Here is a 13,851-nt window from a genome sequence, read left to right as displayed (position 1 = left end):
TTGAATGCAAGAATGACTCGGTGCAAATTCTCAGAGCAAGCAATAAACGAGAGAGAGTGAGAAGGTCCAATTGATTTCAATTTCTTCGAAAGTGAAACGCTGGTTGACTCGAGGAGGCCGTGGTTTGTTATTTTGCCACACTACCACCACGCGAGAATCAGAACGATCTTGGTTGTTGTTACGGGGAGAAATGTGCGGAAATGTCTTCCTTCGTACTCAAAAGGAGAAGGCGAAAGAAAGCAAAAGATTACGATTTCGTCCAAGGTGTTTCGTCAACAAGATATGAGTTGCCACCACGAATAATAATGGAAGAGCAAGTGGTGGAGTGTTGACGGTGGTGATGACAGGTATGTTTTGATGTCCCTTCACGTTATACACAACGACGGTTCAAGGGTTCTGAAGTGAGCGTTTTTTTGAGAAATGTTTGGATATTCTGACTCCCATTCAAGGTCTCTCTCGGACCATGTTGTGTGATGACGAATGACAGATCGTTGTTGTTTTGCGGCTGCCGTCTTGTTGTGGTTTGACAGCTGTGTTTCCTTAATATTACAAAGATAGTAACATCCTTCGCCATCTTAGGGTCTGAGTTTTCGCATGCACTTTTTGATGCATCACTTTTAAATGAATCACAGGAGATAATTGTGGTTTGGTCTGACCAACGGTGTGTGATTATGACAACGAGGGAGATGTTTGCATCTTTCAACGTTGATGCAAGCAAAAACAAGCGTTCTCGGTGCTTTCCCAGTCATGGCAGCACGAATAGAGGGAATTGATCAAACTCAGTCCCGAGAAAGGATAAATGAACACCCGTTCGACACATCTCTAATATTCATTGTGAATGGATGGTAGACCCACCGTATTGAAAAAGAGTGCGAAAAGGCATCAGAGGTAGTTATTAGTGCCACTAAGGATGTGGCAGATCGATAACATCATCCAAATCTCTATATCGAGTGCGACTGGGTCTAATTTTGAAAGCAACAGTGCCATTCAACGCAAATGTAGTGGATTAGTCCTAATTGAAACTCGTTGATGAGTGATGAGTTGCTTCGGTTCACAGTTGGTCCATTCTTCCATCCTTACGGCCCGAGCACAAAGGTCAAGCATCATTCTTCCATCCGCACAACACTGGAAGCAATTAACTTCATTCCTTGCATGTACAACAAGAATGTCAGATAATATGGGGCCGTCAACAAATGCAAGATCTTGAAGATGAATATCGTAAACGACAATTATCCAAATGTACTGCTTCTCAAAGGATCTCTTTCAATGAATACATATGGACGAATAAATTGTGTTCCTCAAACTAACAACGCACGCTGTTATTCAGTTATTTCAATACAAACAATGAAATTTCTTGTCCATTCTTATGATGTCGATCCGCTCTACTTTTTTACAAAATTCACAACTTGTTGGGCCAATGCTGTTGAGGTCAATATCGAATAATGATTATACTGAGCGAGAGCTACAACCTTACTCTTATTGGAATATCCTTCAATAAGATCTCGCATAAAATCCGTTTGAGAGAGTTCATTCTTGGGATCAAAGAATGGTTGAATACCCTTTCTTCCCAGATTGGCTTCAGTGTTGGCATCATGATTCACATCCACCACAAGTACATCAATGGCAGAAGTATTAATCGGTGCAGCCACAGCTGGAGTATTGCTGTTAGTATTGCTTCTGTTCAAGTCTTCTGCATGGTTAGTATCTTCTACCTGCTGCGACACTTCATGTTCGCTGTCTGTAATGGATTCGGCTATTTTTCTTGCTCCATTCAACTGTACACAAGATCTCTTAAATAAAGTAGTTTCATTTCTGATGGTTTTCCATAAATTGTCATTTCTCAAGTGATAATGCATACGCTTTGTCACTTCTTCTCTTGATAGCAAATGTGTATCATCATAGTCCGTGTGAGGAACTCTTCCGTTATATTTGACTGTCCATTCAGGATTGGCTATTTCAGGTGAAATGGATTCAACAAATGGATCTATAAATTCTCTCTCGAGTGAGTAATTTGGAATGAATTTGAAGAACCATTCCATAAAACCATGATATGCGAATAGTCTATTGTACAGACCTCTTGCCTTCCAGTCAACCAAGTAATCAACATAAAACAGAGAGTATTGAATAAATCTTTCATGCAGAGGAGAAATCAGTATACTTTTAGAGATGTTCACTTTTCCATTGTATTCTGTTTGTAACAAATTGCCAAATTTGAAAAGATACATTCGAGCTAGCATGCCACCAAATCCATGACCTACAAGAGTGATTGAAACCTTTTCATCGTTTTGAATAATATTGTTCTTTAACACACTCTCCACTAAATTGTGCAATTCAATGCTCATGTTATGTAAATGTCGAGGTCCCTTAACGATATCACTATATCCATAACCATATCGATCATACCTCAAGGCATATACTTTAGATGATTCCAATTCCTTGCTATGCAATAAATGATATTCTAAATTTTGAAAAACTTCTCTAGTTTCAGCAATATCGGGAATGAAAATGACCAACTGTTTTTCATCATGATGAGAGTGGTTTTCTTTGTTTTCTGATGTGTTCTGAATTTTTGATTCCGAAGATGATGTAGGTGAGTCTTTCTTGTTTGCATCTTCATTCGAGTGTAAAGTGTAGAATAATTTCAATTCCTTGCTGGAGTCATTCATTTCAGGAGGTGCCTCCATGTACAACCCACTTTTTGGCTTTGGGGCATTACGAACTGGATCCCAATGTTCATATCGGATGTTATGAGCAAAAGTAAAGAAGTTAATACCAACAAAAGATAGAGCAGTCGTATACACAAGAGTCTTTGCAAAGAATTTGCCTGAAAAGAGTCGTTTCATTGTTTTACGATGAACGAGAAAGTCTTGATAGCGAGAACAAAATTGATTATTTTTTTATCGAATTTATTTCTTTTTTAATTCCTCATCTATGAAATTTCATAGTATTGAAATATAATTATTTCAAAAGTAGTTGTTCCAGTAATCATATTATTCATGGTAATTATTACGAATGTGTGATGGTGGTGGGTAATATTCCGATTAATCAATGAAATACGAATTTTCAGTTTAATCCAAACAGAAATCATGACGATGTTTCACTTACTCTTTGATGTGGTGGCTGTCATGACCAAATTATTTAATCTTTCTAAATGTTGCAAATCCGAAGCTTGATCAGTCTTATATTTAAGAACAAATGTATCATTGGTAGTTTTCAAATTCATTCTTCCTTTCTTGTTACTAAATTTCATAACATATCGGGTATTGTTCGGAAATTGTTTAAACAGAGATTCCGTTTTTTCAATAAACTCTTCCATCGATTGGCATGTATATGAATTTGAATGTTTTGATGATGAGGTTGTGGATGCGCTCATTTTTTGATCGTTCCGTTGTGCCTGCTAGGAAGTCAGTGCCTGCTAGGAAGTCACTACGTATCTTACGTTCGGCTTGTAAATAATGTACATAAAACCATCGAACAACGTTTATCATCGAATAAACCCATCCCTGAATTTTTTGATCGTTCCGTTCAATCATAACCTCCAACAACAATTCCCTCAAAAAAATTCAAAAGATTTCATCATCATCATCATCATCGACATCACCAAGAAACAACACAATTAACAAATGGGATACCGAAAACTATTCTTGAAAGAATACGTGGAAACTAAAGATTCCGATCAAACATTAGTGAGAGATTATAAGAGGCTTGTATTGATGCTGGTACGGCAACTCAATGCCGAAAATATTTCTAATTTATCTACGGTTGCTGCACCTGGTGATATTCAAAATGTTTCAGGCTCGGATCCAGTTTATCATATTGAAATTAATGAATATAATCCGAATACGACATCTACACCTGAAACTCCAGCAGTTTATACAGGTACTTCCAAATTGCATAGTGTTCGCTTTTCATCGGAAGATGTCATTCAAGATCAAACAAATCTTTTGAATTATGAATATAATTGTTTCAAATATCTCAACAAGAATGAAGAAGAGGATCAAAATGAAACTCATCCTCAAAGTACTGTTTTTAATCTAGTTCCTCCTTCTCTCAGTTTACAATCTATTGACAAGTTGTACTTTATACTGAATAACCAAACGTTGGTAACCAATAGTAATTTTAAAGAATTAGTTTGTGAAAAATTGAAAAGGTATATCAAGTCCAGTAAGGTTGTCATTCATGGAGAGATTTTGAAATATGGTGACTTTATTATTCGAATTGGAGTCATTACTCAGAATGTAAAAAGAAGAGGAATTTTGATTGATATTGAATTTGCTCCCTGTGGATATTGTTACCTTTCAGAGAATGTAATCAAAGAATTCATGTCTACATTTATTGACATAGATCCAAATTCTACAACCACTCTTAAATTTAAGATAGCGGATTTATATTCTCAAAACTTTGATTATTCAGATTTTAATCTAAGCACAACCTATTATTCTTTGTCTCATCATTCAGTTCAACTGGTGAGATTGCTAGCTGAATGTGGAATTTTGAAATTAACAGCTGAAATACAAGCAACACAATAATTTTCTCACTTATTCCAAATTTTCATTTGTACCACTCGTGGATGCTGGAGAAATGTCGAAAATGAAATTCTCAGCTTGTGCTTTCTTGGGTGATGATCCATGTTGTTGTTGTTGTTGTTGTTGTTGCTGACCATTTAACACAAAGAAATACAGAGGCACTGGTTGTGCAGAGGATCGAATGAAATCTGAACTTGATGCATGAGCTCCACATCTAGCTTTTCTGTTATTGATTTTGCTGGGAGAATCAAACACTTCTACTTCTGTTTTTTCTGTTTGTTGCTTTTCTGACGGATTCAGTGAAAAGTCACATGTTTGCAATTGTACGACTGAGCTATCGCCAGAATGATTGGATTCAGTTCTGTGGAAACATCCTGACGAGCTGCTCTCCGTTCCGTGTTGATGATGTGGTGGCACTTGTTGTTGTGGAATAGTATTTCGTTGATCGTTCTGTGGTTGTTGTTTGTCTTGTTGAAGAGTTTGTTCATTTGCGAAATTCAATGTTTCATTTGCTTCGATCATACTTGTATAATTATTATTGGGTTGTATGTGATTGGATCGTCCCTTACACATGGTGAGAAGTTCCTTAATAGCAGAAAAAATTCCTCTCGTAGAATTTCGATCACCGTCCACCGTGCTGATACCATTGCGTTTCACGGAGGCAGGAGCACTTTTAATCTTTCGCCTCTTTTCTTTACTCGTTGGAGATCTTGGTTTGGTCGTGTTGTGATTCGTGTTCTCATTGTTATTTGAGGTCATGGTTGTAGAATTGTAATTGCTGGCCACAACTTTTTCATTGATTCTCGCACTGATATCATTGGACAAGGTTGTATTCAAGATGGAGGTGTGTTGATATGTGGAAGAGGATGTCACGACATTGTTTTGAGATTTTTGTTTCTGATAGGCCAAAAGTTTTGGAGGATTGAGCTTGGAGGAAGGAGAAGAATGGGGTGAATTTCTATTCAGAAAAGTCGATTGATTTGAGAAGGTCGTTGTGGAAGTGATGGGTTGTTGAGGAATCCATGAAAAGCTATCATCACTCTCATCTAAGAGTATCCTAGGTTGTGGTTTTTGAGAGGTAGATCTTTCCTCGGAGGTTGTAGTTTCAATATTTGCCAAAGCTTTTTTGTGTTGAATGGGCGTCGATGAAAGGCTTGTATTCAAAGAGAGGGATGGATTGAGACTGGAAATGGTAGTTGGAGGAAGAGAGTCATTATTTTGATTGGTTGTCATGATGATGATGGGATGTTGAAGAAGAAGACCTAGTGAGTGATTGAAGTGATCGCTTGTATGATGATGCGACAAGTCAACACTTGAAAATTGTATTCAGAGGAATATATTGTTGTAACAAAATTACTATTATTATTATTAGGGACTACAATTGAGCGGTAATTAAAGAGAGAATATATTCTTTTTTTTGTTGTTGGCAAGGGAGGGCACCCATGATTTGTTTTGACCACCATTGACAAGTGACAGCATATCTTACACGCGTTGAGAGATCTGTAGAGAATGGCGGTTCCTCTTATGACTATTTAGCCACATGCAAACATGTCTTTAGTATTATTTAGTGCTTTGACACATAGACATCACCAGTGATGATGGCCATTCTCAAAGTGGTGATAATGATCACTATAAAAGAATTTCCTTCAGATACTGTTATTCCAAAACAGAATTGTTCATCATTACCACATGATGATGGAGCTTCTATTTTTACACATAAAGTCTACATTCAACGAGATCTTAATTGTTCTGATCCTCCTTATCATCGTAGGATTATAATATCGATCAATTTCGATTCTTCAAAAGCTCTCAATAAACGTTCTTTCATTCGTTTCTCAGCTTCATATTTGACTTGACCAAATGAAAAGAGAATGGCAGAACAGTATTGACCTGCAGAAAGTAAACGCAATGGTAGAGGATTCGTAATGTTCAGAGGTCTACAATTTGAAATTCCATAATTGGTTTCATCCTCATCAGAGAATCCACTGTTGTGTATGAATCCAATCATTCATGTATGATTAGATTTCAATATTATTATTTTGATATTAAATTGATTGTCATCATTGTAGTATATTTCAATATGATTTTGACAATTTCACATAGCAATAACAACTCACCATTGAAAGCAGTCATTACTACCACATGCAATAATTTGTTTGTGATTCACCACAAACAGGGCATGATAATATCCACAAGTGATTTGAGTAATTCCATCTAATTTAAATTCATAGAAAGCTCCAAAATATTTAATTGTATCTGATGGAGGTGAAGGTAATTTTCCGCATCCATAGACCTTTCCTTGACGTGTAAGAAACATTGAGAAATCATAACCGAGAGAAATGTCCACAATATCATGTTTGAATGTACAAAATTCATTCTCGGTGATGGAAAAGACATTGGAATTATGACCTAATCCGAGCTGTCCTAATTCATTCCATCCACAAACGTAGAGCTTTATATCCGTTCGTTTGTTCACTAAAAACATGACATGACTATATCCTGTATATATTCCATCAATGATACTGGAATTGAAAAATGTAATCTTTTTTGGGCTTTGTCGATCCGATTTCACCTGACTACACAATTCACCTCGATAATTCCATCCAAAGGTGATTAAATTTTCTCGATTTGTTTTGCAGATCGTTCCTTGTCCCAAAGCATAAATACTTGTAATGAACTCATCTTCATCCATCAAGTGTGACAATGGTACTTGAAAACATTTGATATTATACAATCGTTTAAAAGTATTGGTAATGATCGCATCTTCATTGTCCATCATTTGTTCATTACTAATTCCAATTCTACCATTGGAGGTATTACCAAAACCATATAATTCGTGTTGTTTGGTGAGAAATAAACAATGAGAAAATCCAACGGCAACATCAATAACATTATTTCTCAATAGACAAATATCATGGCTCGGAACATCAATGGAAGCCTTGTTATGATGTTCCAATGTTGATGATGATGATGATGACTTGCTATGCATTTTATAGTCATGAAGAGTGAGGAGTAAATTATTTTGATGAGTGAGAATGGCCATTCGATTTCCTCCCTGATGGATGGTTTTAATTCCTTCCTGAAGGTACGGAAAGGCTTTTGCATTGGATTTAAAATCGAGAAGAGTCGGAAGACATTTACTCGATCGGTTGGATAAGGCGAGTTGCTCCACATCATTTCTTCCAAAAACAATGATTTGATCCTCCATGATGATGATGAAGGTGGTGGTTTTGTATTCGGTTGGAGAGAGTTGTTGTTCGGAGGGATCAATAATTTTTTTTAGAAAGTGTCACTTGCACGATTGCCCCATTGTTCATGACATGCTAATTCGTGTCAAACAAAAACTGATCAATAGTCTTGTTAGTTAATATTGAGAATATTCTCTTGTGTTCTTTCAGGTCGAGCTACTCGAGTTTTCAAAGGTGAAAGGTTTTTCATCAAGTCTGCCAATGTTGAATGATTGTTCAATGATGATGAGGGTGATAACGTTAATGGGCTTGACACATATTGACCTCTAAGCTTTGAAATGGAATATTGAGAAAGATCAACGTGATGATTTTTTGAAAATCGTGTCATTGATGGCTCTTCTGTATGTGGTGTTTGAAAGTTTGACAGATTCATTACAACCTGGGACACTCCTCGACGATCCTTACTCAACACATCGATTGGTTCATCATTCTCAACAGGTTGAGGTGAAAGTGATGTTTTTTGTTGGTGGTCTTTCATATGTTGATCATTCCTCGGTTGCTTTTGTGGTTGAGGTTCAAAGTCTTTCAAAAATGCATTTACAATATCCGACTCTTCTTCTGTGGAAGGTCTAACCTGTGAACACACAGCTGGGGGCTCACTTGTCTGGTCATGAGGTGGTGGGTTCAATGGCAATTGTGAATTGTCCATTAAAGATGTATTCGTGGTTGTTAGAACAGTATCTTCCTTCACGTTGCAAGCCAATGTTGGGCCATGAGAGGGTGTTTCTGTTGTGTTTCCATCCACGCAATCTTTTTGAGGTAAGGTTTGTTTTTCTAAAGTGATTGCATCCAATAACAATGTTGTGTTCGATGATAATTGTGTTTTTGCTTGTTTCAAGATCTCACTCGATGATACACTCAATAAATTATCTCTTACATCGAGAAGTGACATTTCGCTGTTGAGTTTCAATAGCTTGATCAAACAGTCAGTAGATTTGTCAGTAATTTTGTTTCCTTTCAGAATGAGGCTATGAATGGAATAATTCATGGATGAAAGCATTTTCATTACGATGTAATCTCCTAAATTATTACCTTCAACATCTAAATATATCACATTCGAACGTTTCAGATCTAACTCAAAGGATGGATCATAAATGAAAGTGTTTTTAAATGAAATATTTTGGAGTTGTTTACATAATTGCAAAAGCTGACTCATTAAAATATGACATCTCTATAATTTCATCTTTAAGTATGAATTTGAGCACTAAAATTAAGCCTACCTTGAGATTGTTGTTTGATACATCAAGAGTAGTAATGGTATTATTTAAGATCATGCCATAGCAAAGTGCCTTAAATCCCAAAAAATCAAAATTATTTTCATTGAGAGAGAGGGTTCTTAGAGTGGTGTTATGTGATATCCATTTGCTGAGAGAGACCAGTCCGAGGTTTCCAATTAAATTGTGAGACAATAATAATTCTTCCAAGTTTCCATTCATCACTTCTTTAGTCAATAACTTTTCACTTAAATATTTCAAAGAAGAGCATCCCAGTTCGTTATGAGAGAGATTCAACTTTCTCACCAATCGACAGTCTTTCAAACATAAAAGAATACTAACATTGTCATCGGATATTCTACAATGACTTAAATTTAAATAATTAATATGTTGGTAATTATGAATGAATGAAGAAAAATCATCCAGGTGATGATAGAACTCAGAGTATTGATTTTCATCACGATTGGCATCTAACTTTCCAAGCTCAAGATTAAAATAAATATTTGAATATTTCTTTGCCATTGGAGCAAAAACCACCATTTCTTCAAATCCAAAAATTTCATCCCGAAGTAAATAACTTCCCTCGTTTGATTCACCACTATTCGAGGGGATGGAATTTTGAGAAATATTTTGCAAACTTATGGACACTCTCGGAATATTTGAAAGAGGTTCTTCTGGAGATGAAATATTTAAAATTGAATGCAACGTTTTCAAGGGAGGAGAAAGCAAAGAAATTGAATAGATGCTATTGTTGTTGTTGTGGTCGTATTCGTCTGAAAAATCATCAATTTTTAAATCATAAAAAGACAGAGACAATGGAATTGTTGGTGGTGCTCTTTGGAGATCATCATCATTAAGGGTTTTCACCAATAAGGGTCTCTTCTTTGAGTTCATTTTTTTACCGCTGAAAACTGCCGTTGACTTTGGAGATAATCTTCGAAAGGATTCCATCACAAAGGGTCATACATATGAACAAAAATCCAAAAAGAGTGTTTCTCATTTTAATTCTGGACAGTCAAACATCAATAAGTCCAAATGTTCCATCCAAATAAAAGTTGGGACCAATAAACCCTCCTGAGGGTTCATGAATGTGGGTCAAGGCATAGGAGAAATGTAATGTCCAAAAGAAAATTTGGCGCCATCAAATTGTAAGTGTTTGGGCGGGAAAACAAGGTTACGAATCTCAAACAAATAAAAAATGTTGTATGCACAACAACACAACAGCAATGCAGGAAACGAACTATTACTTGTGGATAACGTTGATGATGAACGAATAGTGAATAGGCTTGATCACGAAGAAGAATACTATGAGACTTCAGGTCCATCGGACAATGATGAATACGAAGATGTTCTGAATACAACTCAAGATTCTGCATCTTCTTCCGCATACTTAAATCAGTCCAATTCAGACGTTGAGACTAGGGAACGGGAACGAGAGGATGACTCACAGGAAATGTTGGGACTATTCCTCAATTTCTTGAGGGACAATGAACTGAACGAAACCGCAGAGAAGTTAATGGAAGAATTGAAATCGAGTACCAGCCGTAAGTTTTAACTACTCATTGTTTCACTAGTGTGTGTTCTGACAGATTTGGATAAATTCACAGGACGATCATCGCAAGCCAATACACCTCAAACAACATCAAGTCGACCATCCATGAAAAGCTATTCTTCGGAGAAGGAAAAAATTGTAGAGCCCGAGTTTGAGCAGGTTGCTGAGGTGGTCAACGACGTGGTTCAAAGTGTGGTCTCCGATTTTTATAATAGCCATCCAGCAGATACTAAGCATTACAATCACAGAATAACCCCCACCAACAGCGCAAAGAGAGTTCTGACAAGTCACTCCCAACATTCCAAGCAGTCTATTGAGGACTCGTATGAAGAAGAACTAGAAAGACCAGATAGCTCATCTCTCATGAAAGAATTACAGGATTTTGCACACATGTATGACACAGCAGATGGAGACGTTGCTCCTCTTAACACCGATGATCTCTATGAAACTTTTGAACAAGATATTGAGAAAGAGTTGAAAACGTTAGAGATGAAAAACAAGGAGGAAACTCAACCTTCAAAACCAGACAAGGATGCAAAAGACGATGACTATGCGAGCGACAGTGATGAAGAGGGATACAGTCGATGCACAGATTTCACAGAAGAAGACTTTAAATCTTGGGGCCCAACCTACATTGAAGAAGAGGTATCCGAAATTCAAGACCGAAGAACAAAATGGAGGCCTCCTGTGGAATATGAAACAATCTATTTACCTGTCATTAGAGAAACTTTCAAAACAGGTTTTGAGGAAACCAACGAATTCAAAATTGAAGTTGATTCAATTATTGCTGAACGTTATCAAGTGGTTGAATATCTTGGAAGTGCAACATTCAGCAGAGCAATTCAATGCTTGGATTTAAGAACCAACCAGAATGTCTGTATCAAGATTATTAAGAATGATAAGGATTTCTTTGATCAAAGCTTGGATGAAATCAAGCTTTTAAGATTCCTAAACAGTATGGGAGATCCAGATGCAATGAATGTGATCAAACTCCACGACTTTTTTTACTACAAGGAACACTTGTTCATTGTGTGTGAACTTCTGCGTGATAACTTGTATGAATTTTATGTCTACAACAGAGAGAGTGGCGATGAATTGTACTTTAACTTACCAAGGCTTCAAAAAGTAACAAGGCAATGTAAGTTGAACATTCGAACTAGGTGTTTGATCAAAGAATTCCATGATTTTGAAATGTCGACTTTTAACAATTTTCATAGTACTGACGGCGTTACAGTTTGTTCATTCCCTGAATTTGATTCACTGTGATCTTAAGCCTGAGAATATTCTCATCAAATCATACAGCAAGTGTCAAGTGAAAATCATTGATTTTGGTTCTTCATGTTTCAAATGGGACAATTTACCTCTCTATGCGCAATCAAGAACTTATAGAGCTCCAGAGGTCGTTATTGGAAGTGATTACGATGAAAAGATCGACATGTGGTCGTTGGGATGCATTCTAGCAGAATTGTATACTGGCAAAGTTCTCTTTTATAATCACTCGATTCAAACCATGCTTGCCAAAATTTTAGCATTATGTGGTCCGTTTAAACTTCATCAACTCCAACGAGGAAGATTTGTGAAGGACTTTTTCAGGAAGGTAAAGGTCGATGGAAAAACAGAGTATGTCTTGTTCAGATACATTGACAGAGACACTGGAAAGACCATTCCACCCTCAGGTGTTGGTTCTATTACACCAAACGACAATGTTTATGAGGAGTTGCTGATACCACAATACAAACAAAACTTGAAGGAACGGTTAGACAATTGCCAAGATGATGAGTTTGTTGATTTTATAAGGCAGTGCTTACAAATAGATCCACTTGACCGACTTGATGTTCAAAATGCGTTCAATCATCCTTGGATGAACAAGAAATATGAAGAGCAAGTGTAGTAGCAAACAGAAGTAGTTGTATTATTGTGTTGATATCTTTTCAATGGTTGTCCCATTCTCATAGGAGACATAAACAAAACCATTACTGTACTTGGCACACTCTATTTTGTTACCAGTATTGACACTCCACTGTGGCAATGGTGCGGTCGTCTTTTTGGATGGTTTTAAGGGTCCTTTCGATTCATAGTTCCATATTTTGATGGTACCATCCAAACTTGCAGACATGAATTGCTGTTGTTGTTGCTCATTCATCATGAATTGAATATTGTTCACAATATAGGTGTGAGCATTGTTGAAAGCAATGAATTTGTTGTAAGGAGATGCACTCAAATCAAACATGACGATGGAACCATTCCCAAGACCCACTACAATTGTTCAATTAATTGTTGTTATATGGGTTGAAAACATAAAGCATTATAATTTTGGGAAATTTCAAACTACTAGAACACAATTTAACACTTACTGACACTCCTTGAATCTCTCTTATTGATATCCAAACTGTGAATATAGGGAGGATTGATGACTTGTTGAGATGACTTGAGAGATTGGACGAATTGAGATGAATCTCCTTTAAATAACACGTTATTGTTTTTCCAATTTTGATGAATATATTTTTGATCCAAACCACCACTAATGACTATACGTTTGTGAAATGTCATTCATAAAAATTCATGAAAATGATGATGAATAAAATTCTCCTCGTTGCTCGAACATACCTTCACAGCTGGTATTTGGTCTCAATTTCACATTCATACAAATATTTTCATGTGAATGTGTTAATACTTTTTTAATTTTCATTTCACTTCCATTTAATTGATTAGAAAATATATAAATATTTCCATCATCATCACATGTACATGCATTCTCACCCACAATATCCAATGAATTTAATTCATTGTCATCATCTTGTTCATTCTCTTCAAAACATTTTAAAATAAATAATTCTCGAGAGATATTTCTCAAATCATAAATGTGAACACAATTTCCAATGATGGCATAAATATATTGAGAAGAGGAATTGGAATATAATCTCACATGAGAAATATCAGAAGTGGATGAGACATTCATGTGCGAAATGGGTTGTTCATTGTGTAAATCATAGATTCGAATGGAATGATCATAACTTGAGGTGCAAAGAATATTTCTAACATCCGTAACTTGGGAAAGGTCAAAGGAAAGAACGGCATCGGAATGACCTGTATCAATGAAATGATGGTGATATTTATTGTTGGTGGTGATGTTTGTTGTTTTGTGGGTGTGCTGCATGATGGAACTGTGTGTGTTAATGAGGAAATGAAAAATGGTCTAAATCCAATTATGATGATGATGTATTTTTTTCTTCTCTCTGGGAATTGAGTGGCTAATTTCAATTTCTTCTTGTTGTAAGGTCTCAAATATATCATTAAGGCTCTTAGTGAGA

The 13,851-nt window shown here is 36.3% G+C and overlaps 8 protein-coding genes across 8 annotated transcripts; 2 read left to right on the top strand and 6 right to left on the bottom strand.

Moving 5' to 3' along the window:
* Positions 1-1,382: 1,382 nt before the first annotated feature.
* FDP41_007103 (uncharacterized protein) lies at positions 1,383-2,843 on the bottom strand (the record flags this gene model as incomplete). The annotated part of the gene is made up of 1 exon (XM_044710812.1): positions 1,383-2,843. One exon carries the CDS (start codon positions 2,841-2,843, stop codon positions 1,383-1,385), a length of 1,461 nt encoding a protein of 486 aa, XP_044558429.1.
* Positions 2,844-2,906: 63 nt separating this feature from the next.
* Positions 2,907-3,373, bottom strand: FDP41_007102 (uncharacterized protein; the record flags this gene model as incomplete). The annotated part of the gene is made up of 2 exons (XM_044710811.1): positions 2,907-2,929; positions 3,106-3,373. 2 exons carry the CDS (start codon positions 3,371-3,373, stop codon positions 2,907-2,909), a joined length of 291 nt encoding a protein of 96 aa, XP_044558428.1.
* A 250-nt stretch (positions 3,374-3,623) lies between these two features.
* FDP41_007101 (uncharacterized protein) lies at positions 3,624-4,529 on the top strand (the record flags this gene model as incomplete). Its single annotated transcript, XM_044710810.1, has 1 exon — positions 3,624-4,529. The coding sequence occupies one exon, from the start codon at positions 3,624-3,626 to the stop codon at positions 4,527-4,529; it is 906 nt and encodes a 301-aa protein (XP_044558427.1).
* Positions 4,530-4,538: 9 nt separating this feature from the next.
* Positions 4,539-5,759, bottom strand: FDP41_007100 (uncharacterized protein; the record flags this gene model as incomplete). Its single annotated transcript, XM_044710809.1, has 1 exon — positions 4,539-5,759. One exon carries the CDS (start codon positions 5,757-5,759, stop codon positions 4,539-4,541), a length of 1,221 nt encoding a protein of 406 aa, XP_044558426.1.
* Positions 5,760-6,288: 529 nt separating this feature from the next.
* FDP41_007099 (uncharacterized protein) lies at positions 6,289-7,734 on the bottom strand (the record flags this gene model as incomplete). Its single annotated transcript, XM_044710806.1, has 2 exons — positions 6,289-6,511; positions 6,644-7,734. The coding sequence occupies 2 exons, from the start codon at positions 7,732-7,734 to the stop codon at positions 6,289-6,291; spliced, it is 1,314 nt and encodes a 437-aa protein (XP_044558425.1).
* Positions 7,735-7,886: 152 nt separating this feature from the next.
* Positions 7,887-9,882, bottom strand: FDP41_007098 (uncharacterized protein; the record flags this gene model as incomplete). Its single annotated transcript, XM_044710805.1, has 2 exons — positions 7,887-8,945; positions 8,995-9,882. 2 exons carry the CDS (start codon positions 9,880-9,882, stop codon positions 7,887-7,889), a joined length of 1,947 nt encoding a protein of 648 aa, XP_044558424.1.
* A 304-nt stretch (positions 9,883-10,186) lies between these two features.
* On the top strand, positions 10,187-12,431 carry FDP41_007097 (uncharacterized protein; the record flags this gene model as incomplete). The annotated part of the gene is made up of 3 exons (XM_044710804.1): positions 10,187-10,532; positions 10,596-11,678; positions 11,758-12,431. 3 exons carry the CDS (start codon positions 10,187-10,189, stop codon positions 12,429-12,431), a joined length of 2,103 nt encoding a protein of 700 aa, XP_044558423.1.
* Positions 12,432-12,452: 21 nt separating this feature from the next.
* On the bottom strand, positions 12,453-13,697 carry FDP41_007096 (uncharacterized protein; the record flags this gene model as incomplete). Its single annotated transcript, XM_044710803.1, has 3 exons — positions 12,453-12,796; positions 12,895-13,068; positions 13,148-13,697. The coding sequence occupies 3 exons, from the start codon at positions 13,695-13,697 to the stop codon at positions 12,453-12,455; spliced, it is 1,068 nt and encodes a 355-aa protein (XP_044558422.1).
* Positions 13,698-13,851: the final 154 nt, after the last annotated feature.

The sequence above is a fragment of the Naegleria fowleri genome (genome assembly GCF_008403515.1).
Source record: "Naegleria fowleri strain ATCC 30894 chromosome Unknown tig58, whole genome shotgun sequence".
Classification (NCBI taxonomy): Eukaryota; Heterolobosea; class Eutetramitea; order Acrasida; family Naegleriidae; genus Naegleria; species Naegleria fowleri.
The sequence above is the reverse complement of the archived record's forward strand: the minus strand, read 5'-3'. Positions and strand labels throughout refer to the sequence as shown.